The sequence below is a fragment of the Drosophila montana genome, unplaced genomic scaffold (assembly GCF_035044405.1).
Source record: "Drosophila montana isolate Dmon_TW-CO22-7 unplaced genomic scaffold, ASM3504440v1 contig_3733_1, whole genome shotgun sequence".
Classification (NCBI taxonomy): Eukaryota; Metazoa; Arthropoda; class Insecta; order Diptera; family Drosophilidae; genus Drosophila; species Drosophila montana.
Genome location: NW_026998620.1, coordinates 12392244 through 12417730, shown reverse-complemented (window position 1 = coordinate 12417730; position 25487 = coordinate 12392244). Strand labels below are relative to the sequence as shown.

Genomic DNA, 25487 nt, shown 5'->3' with positions numbered 1-25487 from the left:
TTGGAGCCCCAAGGTAGATCTTTGAGTAGTCCACGCCGTGGCACAGACAAGCTTGTCGACAAGCTCTTGACACCAGCAAGTTACCCATAGATACTTTATGTATGGGACCGGTAACAAGCTGTGCATGTGTGTGTGTGTGTGTGTGTGTATTTGTAGTCATGCCTAACGCTTATTTTATAGTAAGTAATGTATGCGACGTTTTGAGCAGAGCTTAAGGCGTTATATATACATATATGGGGCAAGCAAGGGCAGACAAGCGCAACGGCGCTGCACACAGACGTTAATAACTGTGTCACACATACACACACACACGCACTCTCTTACACACATAGTTAAACAAAGTGTGTCTATATTTGTTCGGCTTTTTAGTGTACGACTTGTCAATTCGGTTCTTATTTCTATTTAAACAGATGCAGTTTTGGTTCTTTTTTATACCCTTGCAGAGGGTATTATAATTTTGTCGTGAAATGTGTAACGCATAGAAGGAGACATCTCCGACCCCATAAAGTATATATATTCTTGATCAGTATCAACAGCCGAGTTGATATAGCCATGTCCGTCTGTCCGTCTGTCCGTCTGTCCGTCTGTCTGTTTCTATGCGAACTAGTCTCTCAGTTTTAAAGCTATCTTTATGAAACTTTGCAGAAGTCCCTCTTTCTGTTGCACGCAGCTCATATGTCAAAACCAGCTGGATCGGACCACTATATCATATAGCTGCCATAGGAACGATCGGTCGAAAAGTAGGTTCTTGTATGAAAAACATTTTTGTTTATAAAGTTATCTTTACTAAACTTGGTATTTATTAGTTTTACTACGTTCCCCATATATATGCAAAATCCTATTAAGATCGGACAACTATATCATATAGCTGCCATAGGAACGATCGGTCGAAAATTAAGTTTTTGTATGGAAAATTTTTATGTTTTTCAAGATATCTTGACCAAACTCGGTACTTATTAGTTTTACTAAGCTCCCCATATATATGCAAAATTCTATTCAGATCGGGCAACTATATCATATAGCTGCCATAGGAACAATCGGTCGAAAATTAAGTTTTTGTATGGAAAATTTTTATGTTTTTCAAGATATCTTGACCAAACTCGGTACTTATTAGTTTAACTACGCTCCCCATATATATGCAAAATCCTATTCAGATCGGGCAACTATATCATATAGCTGCCATAGGAACAATCGGTCGAAAATTAAGTTTTTGTATGGAAAATTTTTATGTTTTTCAAGATATCTTGACCAAACTCGGTACTTATTAGTTTTACTAAGCTCCCCATATATATGCAAAATTCTATTCAGATCGGGCAACTATATCATATAGCTGCCATAGGAACAATCGGTCGAAAATTAAGTTTTTGTATGGAAAATTTTTATGTTTTTCAAGATATCTTGACCAAACTGGTACTTATTAGTTTAACTACGCTCCCCATATATATGCAAAATCCTAATTAAGATCGGACAACTATATCATATAGCTGCCATAGGAACGATCGGTCGAAAATTATGCTGTTGTATGGAATTTTTTTTTGTTTTTCAACAATAATCTGACCAAACTCGGCATTTATTAGTTTTACATGCTCTCCACTTATGCAAAATCTTATTCACATCGGGCTACTATATCATATAGCTGCCATAGGAACGATCGGTCGAAAATTAAGTTGTTGTACGGAAACCTGTTTTGTTTTTCATGGTATCTTAACCATACTCGGCATTAACTATTTTCCCTGTGCTTCTTAGAATCGGGCAAAGCACTATAAGCATTTTGAAAAGGTTGGGTCTGCAAGGGTATTAAATCTTCGGTGTGCCGAAGATAGCACTTCTTTCTCGTTTAAATACATTTTGAAGAGTTTTTATGCCAAAAAAGAAAATGTTGGTTAATTTAAGATCATCATCATGTTTTTAAGCAGTGCATTAAGGAATCTATATAGTGAAGCTCATAGATTGCAGCAAAAAAGAAGCTTTATAATTTTCTTAACTACTTGTATATTTATGTTAGCTTTAAAGAACTCTGAAAGTGTTGAGTGGGTTAAAGTGGTATAAAAATGGATTTCGAATGTGATTCAAAACCGATTTTCTGGCAGTACTTGATAGATTTTAATGTTTAACTAGGTTTTAAACAACTAAGTTAAAGCTTTGCTTATGTTATGATAAATATAATAGGACTAGCGGGTATAACCCGGACTTGCCCGTGGCACGTATGTTATAAAATCAAAAAAGCTTTGAAAATTATTTTAAAACTGATCTGACGGGAATCAAACAACTTTTATGCAAATCGGAAAACTCTTAAAATTCACCAAAAAAATCTTAAAAATGCATTTTCACCGAAGTTTAGATTTTGCGAGAAATGTGAAACACGTCTCTAATGATTTTGTTATAGATCTTTGGAAATAAATTTGAACACAAAACGTCATCCACCAAATCTTCGACCCCCATTTGCACACCTCAAATGAATTTGAATATAGATCTTTGAAAATTAGTTTGGGGCCGATCGGATGGTAAACAAAAAACTTTCATACAACCGTTTTCCGCCAATTTACCACTGTTGCGGGTGGAATTTTCCAAATCGTCGGAATACGTATTCATTAAGTTCTTATTGAGAGATTTGAAAATAAGTTTGAAGCAAATTGGACAAAACTTAATACTTCGCACAAAAAATCTTTAAATCGCATTCCCCACGAAGAAGTTTGAATTCTGCGAAAAGTGTGAAACACGTCTCAAATGATTTTTCATATAGATCACTGGAAATGAATTTGAGTGCGAAACATCACCCACCAAATCTTTGACCTCCATTTCCACCAAGGAGGAATGGATTTTTCAAAAAGTGTGAAACACCCCTTAAATGAATTTAAACATAGATCTTTAAATATGAATTTGGGGCCGATCGGATGGTAAACAAAAAACTTTCATACAACCTTTTTCCGCCAATTTACCACTGTTGCGGGTGGAATTTTCCAAAATCGCTGAAATACGTACTTATTAAGTTCTTATGAAGAGCTTTACTAATAAGTTTGAAGCAAATCGGACACAACTGAAAACGCCGCCCAAAAAATCTTTAAATCGCATTCCCCCCGAAGAAGTTTGAATTCTGCGAAAAGTGAGAAACACGTCTCAAATGATTTTTCATATAGATCACTGGAAATGAATTTGAGCGCGAGACGTCACCCACCAAATCTTTGACCTCCATTTCTACCAAGGAGGAATGGGTTTTCCGAAAAGTGCGAAACACCCCTCTAATGAATTTGAACAAAGATCTTTGAAAATAAGTTTGGGGCCGATCGGATAGTAAACAAAAAAGTTGCATACAAACGTTTTTCGTGATTTTTCCACACTTGCGAGTGGAATTTCCCGAAACCCCGTCTTAACGTGCACCTACATCACATAAGGTAACTACAGTGAAAATTTCAGCTTCCTAGCTCTTATGGTTTGGGCTGTGCGTTGATCACCAATTAGTCAGTCAGTCAGTCAGTCTGTCAGTCAGGACAAACAGTTTTATATATAGAGATAAGGGGCGATGCCTTTTCGTGGAGTGTGTGCCGCACAGAAAAGTAGGCTTAGGTTTGTGGTTTTTTCGAGTTTTTGTTGCTTATAATTCTGAATGGGTTATAGGTAAGAAATAAGAACAAGGGCTTACAAATCTGGAGTCGGTAGCCAAGTCTGTTGATAAAAGAGTTGAGAGATTATTGAAATGGACATTTTTAATTTATTAATTTTTCTTTTTACCAAATTTAGCTTTTTTTTAAATTTCCTGTTATTTTGAAAACAACTTAAATTAAATTTATATGAAAATTTACAATACTAAGTCTACTATTGAGTCTATTATTGAAATAGACAACCTGCAACCTTATGGCTGTTGGCTACTATAACCAACATTGACTCAAGCAGGCCAGTAGAAAATTTAGTATAAATAAGAACTGTATTTATGCTTAATGAACTGATGGAAATGTGCTAAAGGACTAGTTTAATAAAGCTTTGTGGTTAGATTTTAGACATCATTTATTACTCTTGCTAAGCAAGTTTATGTCTAGATTTATTTATTTTAATATAAAACTACAGTGTGCCATAAAAATAACCTGAAAAGTTAAATACTTTACTTACATTTAAATGTAATTGACTTATTCAACAGTTGGTTGACATTTATGGTAACCCTAATGTGTATTTTGCATGTCCTTTGACACAATTCTTTCGATATCTGTATTGAATATGTGTTTGTCAAGTGTTTTGCATTTGGTTTTACATTTATTTTGTATATTTCTTTTTTGTTACGTCTGTTGTGCACTTTTCATTTGGCATTGCTGTCAACGCTGTCAACATAGCTTCCGAGGCTTTGGCATTGACCCTGTCGTATTTGCACAGATTCTACAATGTTGATGCTCGTATACATACATATTTGACAATGACACTGAAATGTTGGCTCTATTTCCATACGTTTGTTTATTCATGACATCCGCTTCTGCGTACCAGGTTTGATGTCGACTGGGAGTACGGCCAAGGGGGGGTACCACATGTCGTATGTGCAATATGCATTTTAATTTCAGAGTAGAAACTTTTAACCTGGCGGAGCAGGATGATGCTAGTTGGCCTTCCTGTTGCTGTCTGACTGTTAGTTGCTAGCTCAAATTGATTTGTGTGTGTTTCGAGTCTAATTCAATTATGAGCAACTCATCTGCCACTGAGTGGTCCATTGTGTTCGTCAGCCTCTAAAAATAGGCCAGTTGCCTGCATAGAGAGGGAGAAAGAGTATTGTTATGTGAGACGAATAAGAAGTGCTCTACACTATAGTCGGCGAGTGTACTTTCATTTATTTAATACGTTTGCCTGTCTGTTGCACATTGCGTATACGTAACGTGCGCACCATTTAAACTTCAGAACGTGTAAATTAATAAGGATGCCACATCAGCTCGTTACTTCACACCCCGCCGCTCATCATTGTGCTGCACTTATTGCATGCGTGTGCATTTTTCATATTTGCAATAAGATAAACGCTGTAGCAAGGATGAGCCACAGACTCGCTGCCCCCGGGCAGACAGATCGCAAGTGCTTAATTACATTTGCACCGCACGCAGCCGGCGAGGCTTTTGCACATGCGATGCTGCGCATCCATCATCGAGGTGCCAGGATAATAGGCAGCTGGCTCTATCGTGTCCTGGCCTGTCCTGTCCTGTCCCGTCCTGAGCCCGTGTCCTGTTTTCTGTGTACCGCCTCTGCTGGATGCCTGCCTAAGCATCCAGTCTCGAGTGCGGAGCGTTGCGTTTGGTTGCCTTTCAATTGATATCGCATGTCTTTGCCGTCAGTCAGCCGTTACGCACACACACCCACACATCCACACATCCACACACCCTTACACCCACACACTTGTACACACGGCATATCCTTCGCGTAACTCTATGGCATTTTCAATTTTCAGTTGTGTTCATCCACCTTTTTGTTGTTGTAGTGGGCGCAATGTTAGGTAACGTTTCAGCTGCGACAGCAACAGCCACTTCCTCTTTAATCATGCGAGCTTGTGTGTGCATGTGTGTGTGTGTGTGTGTGTGTGTGCGTGTGTGTGAGAGTCGATAAAGCTGTTGGACTTTGCATGCAAGCGCTGCTTGTGTGTTGCTTCCATTTCCTTTTCCTGCCCCCACCTTGCCCATGCTCGTGCTTATTGTGTGAGGTCCTTTTCTGCCGTTTCTGTCGCCACAGTTAAACTGTCATTGTCATTTAAATGTCTTTTGACTGTTGCTGCTGTCATTGTTCTTTCAGTTGTTGTAACTATGTAAGGCACATGATGGCCATACCCATACAGACGCACTCACGAGTGCCCACACATTCATCGCATTAAATTACAATTTTTTCCAACTGAATGCTTTTCTGATAAAGCATAATTGTGTCTGCGTGTGTGCGTGTGTGTAGGAAGCTGCATTCCTAGTAGTTTTCAGTTTATTTATAACATTTTAATTAATTCTACAAAGCCATGAAGGCAACACTGAATTGCTGGGATATTCGTAAAGCATTCCAGCTTTCCAATCAAATATGTAACACTGAACATAACTTGTTTCTGCTCGAGTGCTCGAGTCAAATATTATTTTTAGACGATTTTTAGCTATATTTATATTGCTTTCTGAATTTTCTCCAAAATTCTGCACACACCTGAGATTGCTGGAAATATTTTATATAAATTATTTATAATGGAGGGTATTAGGAATTGCTTAGGAATATTTCTTTTATATCTAGTTTTACATTAAAAGCGACCTTCAGAAGTTGTGGGAATCTAAAATCGCAGAAAATATTTTTTAATTATTGCAAAATTCCACTGGATAAGAGCAAGATTTTCCGGCAACCGCATTCGAGTTTGAACAAGCTTCTGAACCAGACTACGCTTAACAAAAACCAGCTGAAAGCATCATTAAGTGAACAGTCAACAAAATTTTGCTTCGTGGAAACTTACTATGGCTTCCCACCATGCCATTAGCATTAATGAAAAAAGACACCACCTTTTAGCTTACATTTTGTTCATCAACTTTTTGTTATACCAGGTAATTATAAGAGGGAGATATTTCAAATGAAAATGTACTTATGAGATTTTTGGGAATTAACATCTGTATACTATCCATTACCGAAGGTGCCTGATCAGCCTTCGCTGGACGACAGGGTGTTAAAGATATTATACTGCGATATAGCTTTTGTGCCATGCCATTTTGTAATTATTTTTGTATATATTTATTGATTATTTTATTTATTTTTGTTTTTTTTTTTGGTAGAAACTAAAGTTTTTTTTAATTATTAAAACATAAAATAAAAGCCTTCAGTGCATTGTGTATATATTGTTTATATTGTTTTTGCATATTTATGAAGTTTTTTGTTTGATTTATCGATAGCAGCAAAGCTTTTTATTTTTTGTTTAATACTTGTTAATTTGTTAGGAATGCATTAACAACAGCATATATTTGCAATTAAATATGCTTAACCATAATTTAACAGTTGTCCCATTTTTATCACAATTTATCATTTGGTTTTTGTTTGACATTATAATTCACTTTTAATGGAAGCCGAAAAATACACGTGTGCGTTATCAGATATTAGAAAGACACACACAGGCACGCCCACACACATACACATACACAGCAGGGGAACTGACTAACTAAGCTTCATGCTAGCTGTTGCTGCCACAAGCACCCGCCAGGCACCACCACATCAATATTTGTGTGGCAGCCACATGCTGTGGGCGTGTTTTGTGTGTGTGGGTGTTTGTGTGGGTGGCCATATTCAATATAACCAGTATTGAACTATATTTCCTTTGAGCCGCCAAGCAGTTTGCTCGATTTCCCAGCAGCTGCTTTTCCCTGTCGTGCTTTGATATTTTGCTATTTAAAATTGCACTTCTGGGAACCGGCAATACCAAGTGCTCAATAGCCACAGATTGCATTTATCCAATATTCATGGTTAGAAGTTATCTTTTTCCATGAACGCTGAAAGCCTATAATATGAAATCTACCAAATTCCAGTCCACTTATGCATTTAAGCTCGATAAACAGATTTTATGATTAGATGAAAGTGCGCACCAAGGTAGGCAGCACTTCTTGCAATGCGTTGAAAAGACAAATCAAAATAACAAATTAACTTTTATCAACAGGTTTAAATGCAGCGCTCGAGGGAAGTTAGTTGAAATGTCAGATGAAAGCTCTATTTAACAGTGAAGATGGCGACACTGATTTGTATTCTCAGTAAAAATGTAAAAAATTGTATGTCACAGATGAGAGCGAAACAATTTGCATAATAATTATTGCGTGCATTCCGATAAAGTCCGAATAAGTAAAGTAAGATCTTGATTAAAAACATGCCTTTTGGACTTAATACTTGTTGAATCAGAATCGATCCCATTTGCTCAATTTGTGATGGTGCAAACTTATATATGAAGCGATAACTTGACTTTATTCATCTTAGATATTTTATCTACATTTTATTAGCTCGTCTAAATTAAGTCCGATTGTAGAGAACATGGAATAGAAAATACAAATGATTGATTTTCAAGTTGACCCAAATTGTGGCTTTTTGACCAATTTTGATAAAAATGTACAATTGCCAGAATCTAAATATATCTTTTCTATATATATATACGTGTCTTATGAATATCTGAACTTATTTATCCGAGCTTTCCAATTATACTTTATAGATAAGCCAAAAATTCCTTAAAAGCTTTGTGAAAACCATAGAATAAATTGGCCAATCGATAGTCCTGGTTCATGTGTGGGTGTGTATTAGGTTATTGCTTACTTTTTTATGTATTTGACCTATATAATAACTCTACAGAAAATATTTTAATTCAGTCACGAAATGTGTATCACACATAAAGTGAATATATTACAGTCTGTCCATTATAGACCATTAAAACAGTCCCAATGGCTTGGCCCACGGTTAGATTGTCGTACTTTCAACAAATTTAATAAAAAAAAAACAAAATATTATTTAATAAATGAAAATTTAATAAAACTCGAAATACTATCAAACAACAAATCTTCCATATATTCGGCGTGTCGAATACGAGCTCTACTTAATTAATAATATAAAAAAAAATCCATATTTTATATTTTTCATATCTTTATACAGATTTTAGGTTGACCCCAAAAGAAGGCAACACAAGTTATGTGCTACTTTGTGCGTTGCGGGACATGTAATTAGGAAAATAATATTAAATAACACGTCAGCAATAGTCAGAGCAACAACAACAGCCACAACTGTAAGAACGGCAACAATTACCACAGAAATAAGCAGCAGCCGAATCAGCTTATTGGAGTGTGTGTGTGTTGGGAACTTGCGGTTGACAGCTGAACAGAAAAGAGGAAACCCACACACACACGCATACACATCCACGCACTAAAAAACACCAGAAGAAAAACTCAAAGCACGCACACACAGGCATGTCAAGTGGACGCAGTGCACGCCTACCGCCCACGCCCACGCCCACGCACAACGCCAACAACAAGCACCGTGTGGCAGCAGCAACAGCAGCAGCAGCAGCAGCAGCAGCTGCCGGTGAGCCCAACAGCAACAACATGTTGCAATACAGCAGCGGCAATGCAACAGCCAACGGGAGCGCTGCGTCGGCGTCGGGCTTAGGCGTAAGCGGCCTTCAAATGGGCATGAACCTGACCATGGGCAGCATGTCGACTGGCGTTGTGCCCGGCGGCTATAACCTTGGCTCGCTCTCCGGGGGCTGCAGCATTTCAACCAACGATGCGGCAACGGAGAGCATACCGGGCGAAACCATCGATGTGCTGGGCCCCGAACTGGCGGTGGCAACCTCGCAGGTGCTCGAGAATTTGTCGGAGAACGAGCGCAAGATGATAATCGAGGTGCTCAATAGGGACGAGTCGGTGCGGCAGCGTGATGCTACCAGAATAATGTGAGTACCAACTACGCTCAACAGTCTCTAATTAAAAGCTTCCAATGCGATGGCTGTATGATAAACGTTTCGCTTTCACATTGAAATGAAGAATGCTTGTTCTGAATGAACTGTTATCATTTTAAATAGAACTTTTCTTTGATTTTTCATTTTTTTACTAGTTCACCTGTCCGTCTGTTTGGCACTATTCAACCTACAGACTTGATATTTGGAATATATCCTGTACGCTTCGCCCACGGGGGCATGGTAAATCGATAACATTTATATGTTCCCCAGTATAAGAGCGAGAGCAATGAAATTCGGATTAAAGTCAGCCCAAAAGCTCGTTTTAAAAAAGTTTTGCATACAGATTTATCATGATTGAAGCTATTGCTGTACTGTAAAGGAGTATGACACAGTCGGTTACACCCGTCTGCAACACTCTTATTTGTTTGTTTCTTTCTCGAATCATCCCTTTGATAAGCGCTATATCAAATATAAACGGGCGAAAGTGCATTTATTTCCAGGAAAAGCTCTGACTGGATTTCACAAGGGTTTTTTTTCATTCGAGGTTTTAAGCAGGCGCTGGCTAAGCAGTTCGTGTTAAGCCAGGGGCTTTCCACGCTTTGCTTTGCAGTTTTCCTGAATTCCTCGTTATCGGGCTGCAAATATAACTGAAACTTATCTATAGATGAAATGAAATGAGGAATAAAAAACAATTCGGATGAAAACGCATTGCGCAAGTGCAGTCCTTTACATTTCTGATCCGGGAACGGACATCAATTGGCATATTAGCCCGAAAGCTTAACTATCTCTTAAATCGCCTTATAGCAAGCACTTCATTTTATAGCTGGACAAGCAGGCTTTCCGGCGCAGGCATAACACTTGGGTTATTGCCACTTCTCGCAGCAAGGTAGCGAAGCCACATTGGATATAAAAACCAGGCAATACACTGTACCTGATTTCGAGGCCAACTTTAGCTTCTGGTCATTGCCAACGCTTTTTCATGTATGCAACAGACTCTGCCAAGTCCAAGCGGCTTATATCAGGGACTTGTGACTTATCGTTGTTTATCAAGAATCTTTAACAACTGATTCTGGTAGATCACATAGCTGTCATTATATACACAAAACTCTATTATATTAGCCTGTCTGAAATCTTGACAGAAAAAGAGTTATAACCATTTTGCAGGGGAACACATGAGTCGCTATATTCATGTTTATCTGAAGAAGATAGATACTTCAAATTTCGTATGAAGACTCTCCAGTTTCTTTGGGCGCAAGATATTTCTATTTTTACCATGCAAGAAAAATTATTAAAATACTTTACTCCCGATTTTTGGTATAGGAACTGCGAGCTGTGTAACTTCTAGTCGGTCACCTCCGACTAGAGCACTCTTATATGTTATACTTGCTAATTTGATTGAGTTCTTTTAATTTAAATAACTTCAAGCAATAACGAAAATTAAATACATATGTAATTTTCCTATCAGAGATTTTGTGTTACCCGCTACTTTTTTCATAACGCTCCCGCATTGGACACACTGTTGCCTGCAACTATTCTGCGAATCTTTGCTACCTTTTAACTTTTATGTAAACTCTATTAAAACCCACGAGCTAATTGAACCACCGAACTATACGTATTCGACACGCCAAATATGTTTTCTGTTTGTATACTCTGAATCCTTTCAAAATGGTCAGAGGGGTATAATGGTTTCGTACAAATGTATGTAACAGGTTGAAGAAAACTTTTCCAATGTGCTCTTGATGCAAATTAATAGCCAAGTCAGTCTGTCTGTCCACATACGAACACGTCTATATCAGAGACTAAACAAAGTTTAAATTTTCAACGGACGTCCTTTTAGTGCACGAGAATATGGTGTTGATTTTAAATTATTGATAACCCGCCCCGTTTTCACAAAATCTATATAAATCGATATCGTTCTGCAGATATTTTATACTTTATCTGTGAGCTAATAAGAGCTAGAGGCAACAAATGTTGGGGCTTACCAACGTTTACCACAAAATAAAAAATAAAAAAGGTCTGAGATATATTCTTGAGCATTAGTATTAACATACTTTTGGATGTCATATTTTTGCCGTGCAAATTTCATATAGATCGGACAATAAGCACCGAAGATATTCAGGAACGCATTTCGTATACACGCAAATGGATAAATATATGTGTATTTACGTATAGAAGGAAACTAGACGGTTTGTAAAGGCAGCTCAGGGTTCAGGGTATCTCCTAGTCGGGCACTGCCGACTAGAGCACTCTCACTTGTTTCGTGTTTTTGTTTGTTTTTTCGTTTTTAATTAAATGTCGAACAAAAAAATGCTGTGGAAACAGAGAACTGTTTGAAGCTGAACAGCAGCTGCAGCACACAAAGCCACACAACCAAAAAAGCTGATGTTAATGCACTTAGGGCTCCAGACTTATGAGGACTGCAGCGAACTTTGGCAAGTGGCTACAATGTGAGTTTCTTGGGTTGCGTCCACCGCGTGGCACGTATCGCACATTGCGTAGACCACAATTTACTGCCGGGAAATTCGAGCTTGTGTGAGTGTGTGTTTGATGCTTGGGGCAGATGCTAAGCCAGGTGAGCTTTAAACGCCAGCGGAATTTGGGCAAAAAAATAACGCACACGCCGCGGCGGTAGTCAAGTAATCTCAGGCTCAAACCCAGTCGCAGTTGCTCAGGTCTTTCTGCTGCTTGTGGCATTAAATTGATATGCGCGAAAAATTGTTTTCACTTCGCTTAAGCGGCTTTTGGTTCAATATGTTCAAATGCCACTTGCGATTTGGTCTACTGCCCCTCCCGTCAACTAACCCTTTGCCCCCAGTCAGATCCAAAATCAAACGCGTGCGACAGTTCGTGCTCCAATCGTGTAGCTTATATTATTTGTTTCCCATTTTTAAAATGTAGACCAAGGAAAGCATCGTATTTTTTCTACTCTCTAGCCATTGAGAAATGTGAAAAATTAGGTATACATGACAGAAGAGACACAATAAATAAAATTCGATTGATTCGATCTTGGATATTTCAAAAAATCGATAAATATTATTTTTTGGATTAAATTTCTTAATCATTAGTATTGATTCAACTTACAAAAATTAAAATTTTTTTACTTTTTGAGTGCCTGCCTCTCTCTCTCTCTCATTTCTAGAAAAAACCTTGGCTTAATGCAGCTTTCAGCCGTATACAGGGTATTTTTTAATTGCGGAGCACAATCGAATCATTTATTTATTTGATGTTTTTGTGTAACTGAAAATGATTTTCTGCAAAATTTTATTGTCCTTAATGTACTCAACTTGCGTGACTACATGATTTCGGTTTTAGTCGGCCCTCGATATGCAATCGGGCTGATTGTTATATGTTTGTATATGGGATTAGACTTCTTTTATGGCGACATGCGGCATGTCGGTTATCAATCGATACATCGAAATGTCATATGCAACTGAATTTCTGAAAGCGTATTTGAAAATCGAGTCCAAGAGACTGACACAATACTAATCTAATGACATGGCTTACAACTTTAGGTACGCAATTAATTGGGTCTTGTCCCATAATTTTTCCCCTTTTTAGGTCAGAACAATTAACGCTATTGTAGAGTGGCCTGACCAGGCGAATAAGGATGTTTATGAGGGTTTGAGAACCCAATTATAACAAGTATTTTATTAATTTATATTCTTACGGCGTGTTACTTGTCAGTCATAGTCTAGCCCTGGCAATATTGGGCAGGGACTTTTATTCCATATTCGTATAAAAGTGTTTAACTGACAATAAGACTTTTACTTGAAAGTAGATTTAATTTGTCATATACATATATTTTTTTCTGCTGCTTTTATCTTATTTAAGTTCCTGTAAAAGTTAACATTTGCTTTGAGATGTTAAAGAGCTGTTACCTGTCTTCATTTACCAGACAGTTTTACAAACAGAGCTGCCACCTTACATAACAAATACAGTTTACACTAGAATATTAAGAAATATAATTAGACGCCAATTCTCAATTTAGTTAAAAACAAATATAACTCCAAGAATGCTTTTAAATAAATATTGTTAATTATAAATTTTATTATCTAACCCATCAACACAGCAGGGAAATCTTATGGGCATGGCGTAGCCACAAGTTTTACTTTTCAAATTTAACTGGCCTTTAAATCATTTTCTTCAATTAAAGAACCGTCAGCATGAGTTCTAGTGCGACATAGTATACAAGTAGCTTACAATATAAGCACATAATGCGGGTTAATGCCTCGTGTGGCACAAAGTCCGCCGTATATATTTTTTTTAGTGCCAACTCATAAACATTTCTATTACACAGCCAGTTCAAATAATGTGCACATAAATCGTAGCCATTGCTTTCCGTTCGGGCGTTGATTTAGTTAAAATGTGGCCGCCTTTTAGGCGTCTCTGATTGCTTAATCATGTTGTGTGTATGAGTGTGACGGAAATGGCTAAATTGAAAAACGCCACTGGAGCTGATGTACAGCAGGGGAGAGCTGAGCAAGAGGAGCTGTTAATAGTGGGTAGCAATAGGTCAGATGTGGCCGCCATGACAACAACGTGAGCCGCTGCTCCTTCTGCCTCTGCCAGTGGCTCAGCTGTGGCAACAAATAATGTTTCCATAATGATACCGGGCAGGGGCGGGTGGACCTAAAGTGCGATTGGTATTATATATATATATAGATTGGCCTTATATTGAGGAAAGCGTCAATAATGACGCCTGTTGAAATAGAAGATGATGAATGAACAATAACGTGGCCTCCGGGTTGCCAATCTTGTGCCATTCGAACGCAGTGCCATCTGCCAGTTGGAGGCGGAGCATCATTCAAATGTTTGGCATTTCATTATCGTTTTAATCAGTGCCCGAGTTGGCATTAACATTAAGCTGTCGCTAAGTAAAAGTAATTAATTTGCAGGCTTCTTGCTGCTTGCAAGCTACCAGCTAGCATTTTCTAGGAATTCTGCTGGAAAACAACTTAAGTAGTTGTATTTATAACCTTAGTTTTTATATACGGGTTCATTAAGTGTTTAATGACTTTGTTTTAAGTGTTTTTGCATTGTAAATATTTACAAGTTGCAGCAGATATCGACTGTAAATAAGAAAATTAGGAGAAAAGGTGACAATGGAGGACAAATGTGTTCTCGGCAAAAGTGGGATGAGTTGCAATTGCTGCTAAAGTAAATTAGGATAATTTTTTTAACTGAGGCATTTGCAAAATAATCGTAAAAAGGTTATTTTGCTCTGTTTTATATGACCATGGAGAACAAATGATATTTCACGTGGAAACTGAGTACTGCGATGTAAATGAACATGAAAATAAGCTGTTACTCTGACGTTGGACCAAAGAGAAATAATGTTGCTCTGATTAATGTGACAATGGAGGACAGCACGTATGATAGATTAGCACGGAATACTCATGCAGTTGACCATAGAGAATATATAGGGCACAGCAGGGAAATTAAATGGAAACAAAACTCGAATGTCATTGAAAATAATAATAGAGAAAAAGAAGATTCTGAAATTCCGGCAATAATGCAAGTTATAAGCTTCCCTAAGAAATAATTAAGAACATTCTGAAGAGCTTATTATGAAGGACACACAATAGAAAAGAAAATTAGTATGGTTATGAATTATTGTCACATGAGATTTCTTGCCCTTGCAAATGAGATTTTCTGCCCTTTGAATCCTAGAATGTATATTTTATGCGTGAACAAGAAAACGCATAACAAAAAACGTAAAAGAGATTAAAAAGACTTACGTGTTGATAAATGATATTTGGAAGAGGGGAAAGAGAAGTTAAGTTAAGTTAAATAAGTAGCCATGGAGCGCTCAGTACTATAATAGACAAACTTAAGGAGTCTTAAATAGTAATTGCTCCATTATAAGCCTTAAGTTCTAGTTTAAAGCTCCAAAAGCGATGCCAAGGCAACAACACAAATTAAACTAATAAATACTTAATAAGCAAATCTACTTGTGCTCGGTTCACTCCAGGATGACATGGCGCACGCGACACTTTATCAAGTGGCCAAGTAACCAGGTAACGCAATTAATGTGCTAATCCAGAGCATGTGTCACATACATGACGAATGTCTGTATTGTGTGTAGCTCACCTGCCTGCGGCAGACAGGCAGTTGGGTCGGGCCACTCCTGGCTTCCATGTAGATATCTGTTACAGCCACCTGTCTGTGTGTCTGGCCGTCTGACAGTGCGCCTGTCCATCAACCTGGCTGCCAACTTGGTTGCCTTTGAAGTTGCTTTTCGTTTGCGCATGCCACGAGTTGTTGCACGCGCCTCAGCTCAAATGGCTTTGACTCTTCGCAGAAATGCAACAAGCGAATTGCTGCTGCTGCCTTTTGTGCGCGTGCATCTGGTGTCGCGTAATGAGCTTCTTGAAAACTTATCTCATTTCCGTGCTGACGCACAGGCACCCTCTGAAAGCTTACCTAAAGATACCTGTGTTTGTCACTTCTCTTAACTAAATTAAATTAAATGCCACTGCCAAGCTTCATCTTTCTGTTGTTCACGAACTTCATTAACCGCGGCTTCCATCATCTGTGCCGCCCACTGGCCATTCCCTTGCAAGTCCTCCCACTCCCACTCCAACTTCATTATCATCTGCTGCCATTTGATTATGTGCCACTTGGTTAGAGTAGAGGCTGGACTGCGTGACACGAGCACCATGTGACTTACGCGACTCAAATTTATTTTCTTCTAAAAGGACTGTCCCATATAATTCTTAAGCATCAATTTTTGAAATACAATTTAGAGTATGGGGTCGTTCAAATAATTAGTATAATTGGTATTTACTGACATAGTTTATTTGATCAAATAATTCTTAGGTAATGTATTCTTTGTTGGTCTTAAAATAAGTTCGTATGTTACTAAATTACTAATATTTTGGTTCAATACAACAAAAAAGAAGAATACTTGTAGTAAGTGAAAGAGGGATTAGATCAAGGACATTAACATTTATGGAATAATCTATAAACGGACTTTCAATATGAGGTTACAACTTTTTTCAACATTTTTCTTAGCTTACTTAAATTTTTGTAAGTCAATCCTAAAATTTGGGAATGCCAGTAAATAAAAAAAATTTTATAAATATATAGTGAAGTCCAAAGCATAGTTCAAATTGTAAGATCTTCGAAGCTGACATTTTTACAGAAAGCGGTCGAAAAGGGAGTCATACTTTGATATATTATAAATATATTATCGTGCTTATTGTGGCTTGGGTATCTGAGCGTCGGACTAACAAGCGTGAGGCCGCCGGTTCAACTACGGCGGCAATTTTCAGTCGACATTTGCTTATATATATAAGAAAGAAAACAGAAATAAAAATAAATTAAAAAACAACAATAACAATCAATATTTTTCTTTTGTTTTAATTGTTTTGTTAACAACAATGCTGTCATACGTACTTTTTAGCAGGACTCCATCAGTCGAGGCTTCGAAGATGAAAGATAGTATACTGATTTTTGTATTTAAAATTTGAGTAAGAGAATATGTGTGATTTGAATAAACTAAATGAAAAGAAACTAGAGCAGCGATGAGTTTCTCGTCCAGCGTTGACGTAGTTTCTTGATTGGGCCCCAACAGGGACAATGCAACCGTTAAATGTATTCGGACAGGCCGAAGTGAAGAGCCGGGGTAAGATCTCAGTGCAAATGACAGCTTTGTTGCTTACACTTTCATTTGTTATTATTAGATTGTGTAGGGGACGTAGGGAGTGTAGGGAATGCGTAGATGCGTTATGGCATTTAGGGCGGCTTTGTATATTTTTAAAGTTGGCATGAATTACACAAACAATGTCGCTACCCAAGTGAACTCTAGATTAGCTGAGTATATCAGAAAATAATGTAGAGTTGGTAAGCGTGATATATGTAGATTAACAGACATTTCAACATTTTATATTTTTATCAATTTGAGTGCCTCGTGCGTGGGTCGTGTCACTTGACACGCGCCCATCGCAAGACACAGAGCCGAGAAAGGTCCGCTTACTTTTGCTTCTTGGTTAGTTTTTCGCTGTGGTGTGCTCGTTGGTGACTGCGGCTTTTGCTGTTATGCTTTGCAAATTTCACTTGCTAATGCTTTTGATTACTTTTAATTACAATTTGGCTGCTAGGCTACGCTGGCCAACGTTCGGGGCCAGTTCGCCCCCAGCTTCAACCTGAAGTGCCCTATTTCAGGTCCGAGCTTCGGTTATATGTGCCAAACTTTTGTGCAGTCAGCTGTTACTTGAGCTGGGTCTTCAAAACGTGTCGAAATATCTCGTTTATTTTTTCTTGTTTATTCCCTTTTTTTTTTGTTTTTTTTTTTTCAAGTTTGGTCATCAAGCGACTTAATTGGTCGCTTAACGCTTAGGCTAGCTCATTAGCCGGCACAGAGAAACTGACTGCGCTCCTCTCCGAGCTGCGTGGGTGGCCTTTGTGTCTTCTCAATAATCAGGTGCATATCCTTAAGGCCAGTCTACCTGTCAGTTATTTAATTTAAAAATCAGCGCGCCTGAAAGCATGCAACAGTATTTAAATGTAAATAATATGCAAATATGTTTTGAATGTGAGAGGGGCAAAGGTTGCTCTTAATTAATGCAACACATGCCACATGCATTTTGGCCGCCAGCGAATACAAATAACATAATAAAAACAATTTATCGAGCAAAATTTACTGTAATGGCTGCCCTTGGGCTCAGCAGACATGCCACATCGTAGTGCCTCTTGTAGCTGCATGTTGCTGACCAATTAAATGCACATTTCAAATGTTATTAAGCAATTATGATGTTTATTAGCGATGTCATGACAGTTTTCCCTTAAATGTCACTCTTAAGCTACCGAAAAGGCAGTCAACTTTGTGAAAATTCACACGCCAACAACTCTGAATGACAAGATAAGAACTTTCAAGCTCGCAAATGCACTACCCTTACGCGTGGCAGCATATGGCCTTGGGCAAAATCTGCGGAATTAATATTGACAAATAAGAAAATAAATAAGATAAATTGAAAGATTGAAATCTAAGTAAATATAAAAATTTTTGTAAAGAGCATTCATTTTTACTTTATATCTAATAGATTTATTTGAATCATATCAAATGCGTTAATTCAAAAATGATTTTTAATTTTATTGCTTATCATAAATTATTGTTTATTTTTATAAAAGTCGTTAATATCATCGTTAAATATATTTATTATTTTTGGATTATACGTGGCGCACGCTACGCGATTAATGACTTAATCGATTCACTGCTTGGTCTCATTACAATTCATCGTATTTAATTGTTGTTCAACACTAAATTAATAAGCATTAAAATGGCGTTAAAACCACTGACAAGTGCAACCAGAGCTGGTAAACACTTTACGTTCGGCAGTGTATAAAAATGTGCTGAAGAAAATACTTTGGGAAATTTTTTTAGCGTTTCCCTTGAACAGAAATTTACACTGGCCAGCCAGAGACAGCAGCAACAACAACAACAAAAATAACAATAACAAATAACAACAACAACAAGAATGCGACTCGTCTTTCTCATGAGTGCATAATTAAAATGATAGCAACAGGCGACGTCGCGTTCGGAGTTCGCGTTCTGTTTAATGATAATGTGAGAAGGGCGCCTCAGGTAGCAGGCAGGCAGCGCAGAGACACGCCAAGAGAGCGACAGAGTAGAGGTTTGAGCCAGCGAGAGAGCGAGAGAGAGAGAGCGCGCTGATCGCATCGCTCTCTTTGTGCAGCTGACTTTCAACCTGTTGCTTTCAATCGACTGTTTCAATCGAGCGCGCGCCGTTAAATCTCGGCGAACGACTCCGGAGCTCAGTCAACGAACGCGTCTTGAGCTGAGCGGACGTCGAAACGCAGTCGCTGTGTGTAACGGTGCAAGTGTGTGTGTGTGTGCAAGAGGGAGAGAGAGAAAGATAAAGAGCGAGTGTGTGTGTGCGCGTTGCCGGTTTAAGATTTGTGTGTTTCTACCTGTGCGAGCAGAAATAATATATCTTATTGATATGATCCCCGTTTCGACTGATATTTAAGGTATACGAGCTACAAAAGTATCTAACAGATACCACACGCCGCCCAATCTAAGGCATGCAAAGCAGCAGCTAACGACGCGACATTAAAGTCTAAGCAACGAACCAAAAAAACAATAACAGAATAAAAACGAATTGATGATTTATAAAAGAATTTCTGTGTGCACAGCAGAAGATAACAAAATTGGCAAAAAGAATATAAAAGTTTGCCAAAAAAGCAAAAAAAAAAAAGAAAAATTACTAAATCCACGACGTGGGGCCAAAACACGCCCGACGAATCCCAAAGCGAGCTGCCGCAGCCACAAGATACAAAAAGTATCTCAATAACAAAAGGTAAAATGGAACAGCTACATGCGATTGCTCTACGTGCACAATTGCGCAATTATAATAGTTCTTTCTTGTTGTTATTATTTATTTTACTTTAAATTTTTTCTACCTTATTTGCTTCACACACTCGGCAGAATGCGGTGTGTGTGTGTGTGTTAGTGTGTGGCTAAAGAAATGCGGGTTATTCTAACGGTTCGGCTGTAAATTTAATTAAAGCCCAGATGTGAAGTGTGTGCTGCAGGGTTGGGGATACAAAAATATCCAGTTGCAAACAAAGGCGCGACATCGCGGCAGAAAGGTGTAGAAGTTATGCACGGGGCCAGCAGCCCTGTTTGCATTTGTATCTTTTGGTTGTATCTGTGTGTTTATTTTGTTTGTCTTTGTCTGCGCTTGGCTCGTTAAAAGCGCATTACACACACAGCTCACGCATTTCACGAATGCACCCACTCCAGGCCAGAGAACCGTCGCGTTCGCATTTCTTTACGCAGTATATCTGAATGCGTATAGCTTGTATACCATTTTATATGTATCTGCTTTGGGCTGTTTTTTCTGCTTTTAACTTGTCTGTGTTTGCTTTTTCTTGTCGAACTTGGCATGCCATAAGTTCAGCTTAATTCTTATGCCGCACATCGTCGCACGTCTCAAATGCTTTTTTGTTTGCCGCCGCCGACGCGGCTTAAAAACTTCTATACCAAGTGCCAAATTGCAGTCGTTAGCCGCATATGCAAACCACATTTGATGGGTCCATCAACTTGAATGAATTTGCAATTTGGCGATTGAGATTCGTGTTGTTGTTTTTATTCCTGGTACTGAGCTCACCTTGCACAACAGCACTCACAACAACAACAGCAATAGCAATGGCAACAACAATGTCTAGAGCATGACTAATGGAACGCTGCGTCAAAAGCAACAATCTTAACAACAACAAGTGTATCTGTTAGGTAAAGTATCTTGTAGGTGTGAACTCAGTTTGGGCTCACAAAGCGAGCACATTTTTTATTTTTCATTTAAGCACAAGTGTTGTCAGTGCTTTCTAGTTGAATAGCTCACAGATTGCCCTCTGCATGCAAAGAGCTCACATAACATTCGTATTTACTTACATTTATATACATTTGTATCTTTGCAACGCTTGGCATTATGCGGCTGAAATTTAATTAGCATATTGCTGCACATTCGTAACTCTAGACCTTGACTGAGAGCAAGGCTTTTAAAGGTAGCTTTTTTTAAATCTTCTTAGCTTACTTTAAGCTCAATGACATCTACTTAAAATGCGACTGAAATGTGTGATTAAAATCAGAATTTCACTTTAATGTTATAGCTAAAAGGTAAAGTCGCAAATGTGTTTAAATTTTCTTAACTTACTTTAGGTTCAGTTGCAACAGCGTAAAATAATATTTGAACATTTGATTAAAATGGGATATTATATAAGCGGAAAATCATTATAAAACACATAAATTAATAAATAAAAAATAACAAACATCATAAAAATAAAGAAAGTTTGAAATTTAACTCATTTTAATTATGACACTATCAGAAGGTGAGAAATAAATATTTTGTTAATTTGGAAAGAAGGCTAAATAGAAAATATAATATATGTGTATATATAATATATATAAATAACCTAAATATATAAAATTTTCTAAATAATATCCCCAATTACAAAAAATAAACATTAAAATACTGGATGAAAATAGATGCTACGCAACAGAAAAGAATTTTGAAATATATTTTTAAAATTGATAAACAGTTTAAATATTAACAAATGCTTATTTGGTTCAGCAAGCTATTTTGAACAAAGGCTCTAAAGGTATGCACCTTCGGCGTGGTTAAAGCTTAAAGGTTTTCTAGCTATAGTCTAGTCTTTTGATAATTCAAAAACAATCTCCGTTGGCCAGTTTAGGCTAGTGTCATCGTTGATTGCGTTCTTTCAAATGATTAACTCAAATACATTTGGTAGATAAGGCCGAAACGTTACTTATCTGATGAGCACAGTTTGCGTACATATTTATGGCCACTAGATCCAAATATTTGGACATTATGTCACGACTTGCGCGTGTAAGCGCTTAGATAAGTAAGTCATATTTGTGTGCATTGACCATAGGCGGCACGTACCGTACCGTAATACATTTAAATGAGCCATAAGCCGCAGGAGCTGTTAGTTTTAAATTGAAGAACCAACCAAAAAAAAAAAAATGAATATAAAAATATGAACTGGCAGATGACTTCATTAATCATTTATACATATTCATGCAGATGGACGTCGGCTACTGGACACGCCTTCGGGTGTGAAGCAACGCCTGGTTGTTTTTGCTCGTTCTGCACATTTATCATTATCATTTTCACCAGTTTTTCCTCATACTGAGCTTTTTGCTTTTACTCAGTCGTTTTTCTATTTCCGTTAAATAAATAACTCGAGTTGGTTTTGCTTTTCGCCAGCCAAATGTGCGTATGCGTAATTTATTATAATTAATGCATGGAATACTGACAGTTATTGAGTTTAATAACGTTATGTTTCCCCTTTTTTTCTCTCTACCTAAGCCATGCTATCTACATTTTAATCAAATAATGAAAAACAGCTGACACAGCAACAGACGGCCACAAATCTGAGGTGTTGCTGAAAAAAAGATACTTCTAGTTAGCACCCGCTGAGGCGGGAGGAAGGAAGGGCTTCTTGGCCAGTTAGAAATGGACAGTTGGCGAAATCTCGAATCAAGCCACATGCAAATTGGGTTAACTGTTGTTTAACGACAGCGTGCGAGAGAAAGAGATTCACATCAAAAAGTCAACAGAGAACTTGGTTGAGATAAACGAGATGAGATACTAAAACTCAAACTGATGAAAGCTCCACGAATGCGAAAGGTAATAAAGCAGAAGTTCAACCCACTAATGAAGTAGTTGTGCGACCCAAACGACATTAGTGTCGGGCACCGAAGGAAGTGTTAATGATAATGATGAGCACGTCTCAACATTGTCGAGACTGGGACATTAACGCGTGTCAGCCCGTGGGTGGCTCTCAGTTCTTGTTGTTTATTCCCAGCATTTGACATTAGCTCGCCGTAGCATCATTTTCCTGCTGCTCACTATGGTTTGCCAGGGCTCACTTACAGTCCAGACTGTGCAGTCAATACATTTGATTTATTGACAAGTTGTGAAATGATAAAAAGTGTTAATTACTTTTTGCTGCCACTGCCATTGCCTTAAAACCAGAAATCATGTTTTTCTTTCTTGTGCAAAGCATTAATAATAGGGAAATTACATACGGAAAATCATTATTTTGCAATATACATAGTTTTCACTTATTTTTAATACGTCTTGTGCAAATTGTATACACAGGGATACTTTGAACTTTAAATATTTTTTTTGAAATTCTTAAATCATAAATTAAATTACATTTATTTATGAGCCATATATTTTGTATCTGGTCTAATTTTATTATATTTAATATTTTATATTATGTTCATAAAACTTTCAAAAATGTTATTTAATAAACTTGGGTTTACAAAGGACTTCTTGATATCTAAACATCTAAATCTCAAAAACGGTTTATTTTAAGTTTAAATTTCAGAATTTTTTCAAATTTTTTATTTAGTTTCGTTAACGCTTTAAGTCCATTTAAAGTCTTTAAAGGCAATCGTCAACTTTGGTTGATTTTTTGTTTGATTGAATAGCCTCTTTTTTTGATGAAAAATCAACAATTATTTCATGTAGTTTCATTGAAATTTGACTGTTTTGCAACAGTTGAGTTCTAGAAATATCTGTAATTTCCTGAATGGAAATTCATAATAATTCTGGATCTCAGCATGAATTTTATATAATATTTTCGGCTCTTATGCACATTCTTTAGAATTTAAGAGTACTTCATTTCTTTGTAAAATTAGAATTTTTCGAAAAGCTCTTCCTTTTATTTGCACCTGGACGATTGCAAGCGTAAATATTTCAAATATAACTTCTGTATAGTTTCACCTGCCATCGACTTGTTTTCAAAGTTTCGCATTCATAAACAATGACAAACTCAATTGCCTGAACTTTTAAAAATCGATGCCAACTGCATTTGTGCAATTCTTTCTAAAGAACAAAAGAATCGTTAGTTGTAAATCGTATCCGTACTACTAGCAAGAGATCGTGATGCCAAGCACAACCAAACTGTAATTATAGACAAATTAACGCGCTGCCTTTTACAAATGAAAAAAACCAAATTGGTTAAATCGCATTAGAAATCGCAATTGAGCGGCCAACAGAAATAAAACAAAATGTGGCCCCAACCGGCTGCCGTCAATAGCCGTCATTAGATACCAACAATTTTTATTCAGTATGTTAATACTCTTTAATATTCTGAACCCAATGACAATAAATGGGTATAGTAGTTTATTGCAAATGTATCTAAAAATGTATCTATTCCTTATCAAGACTACGAGCTGAGTCTATCTTGAATGGATAAATACAATTTCTTCCATATATATTCTTTTTGATATCTCCTTCCATTTTCTACGAATCCAGAAGAATTAAATTTGATATATGAAATTGGATAAAATTCAATTTTATGCCTTGCCACTTATGCCTTTTAAATATCATAAGTATCGCACTATAAATATTAAGTATATGAAGCTTGCATTTCCTATACACACTGTGGGGCAATAGCACAGAACGAACACAGCTGCTGCAAGTTGTGAGAACTCAGGGTATCCCCTAGGCGAGCACTCCCGACGAGAGAACTCTTACTTGTTTGCTGGCTGACAAATTCAATGGCTTAAAGCGTTGGGAAACTGATTTTTTAGAATGTGACGGAAAAAAATTGTATAAACAAGCAGCAAGAAAACGAGGCTGATTTTAATCAGTCGATGCTTTTTGTTTTTACTTGTTGGTGTAAGGGGTGCCAAAAGGGGGTGTGGCAGTTGACAACGATGAATCAGAAGGCGGTCAACGGAAACGCCGCTTTGAGAATTGAGCATATTGTGCGGATTGCTTATTATTTTATTTTATTTTCGCACAGGCTGCAAAAAATTGTTACAGTTTGAAACTTAAAATAAACTCATATAAGATGTTATTGTTCCCGATATGTGTTGTTTGTTGTTGCTGTTGTTGTTATTGTTGTTGTTGTTGTTGTGCGTGGCATCAGCTGTGCTGAAGTGTGTGTTCGGCAAAGCCAAAGCTGTTGTCAGCTTAACTTGATTGCCTGCCTGACAAGCCATCCAATTTATTGTTGCCAACGTAGCTTAATGAACCTTTAAAATGCCAACAATCAATGTTTTAGTTCTCAAAGTGTCCATAAATCAATAGCACAAATAGAAAATGTACCTGGATTAACTATGATAGAGATTCTCTATACAAAGATATCTATTATGGCTGCACTGTAATTAAAGACCTATTAGGTCTTTGCTTCGTTAGAACGGAGTCGGAAGTACACGCCTCTCCCTGGGCTATTTATACAATATACCTAAGGCATCAATATTCAGTCGGTTTTCACATTCCAATCGATTGTCTAACGTCAAGCACATCTTTTCTTTAACTTAACTTAAGCATAATATCAATTATAGTTAAAAATAACATGAAATAAATGCATATCTTTTATTCTTTGCATACAGCCGAATCTCTAAAGCTTACCAAATTCTGTCAAGATATTCGTGTTTATTAATTACTAACGGGAGGCGATAAAAATTACATTTTACATTATATTACATATACAAAAATAGTATATCTTGTTAAAAATAGACTTTAAAATCTCTGTGGGTTTTTAATTAATATACAAGTTGCAAGCCAATATTTATTTTAAAGAG

At 37.3% G+C, this 25487-nt stretch overlaps 1 protein-coding gene across 3 annotated transcripts in view; it reads left to right on the top strand.

Annotated features, from left to right (window-relative positions):
• The first annotated feature begins 8891 nt into the window (after nucleotides 1-8891).
• LOC135436867 (synaptotagmin-like protein 4) overlaps nucleotides 8892-25487 on the top strand; it is a 59966-nt gene continuing 43370 nt past the window's right edge. For 2 of the 3 annotated variants that reach the window (XM_064694629.1, XM_064694626.1), the window contains exon 1: nucleotides 8892-9391. In XM_064694629.1, coding sequence (XP_064550699.1) covers nucleotides 8907-9391 — 485 coding nt within the window. In that variant the 5' untranslated portion in view covers nucleotides 8892-8906. Of the gene's footprint in view, nucleotides 9392-19704; nucleotides 19720-25487 lie in introns of those variants that run through there. The other variant, XM_064694628.1, reaches the window with a different exon arrangement.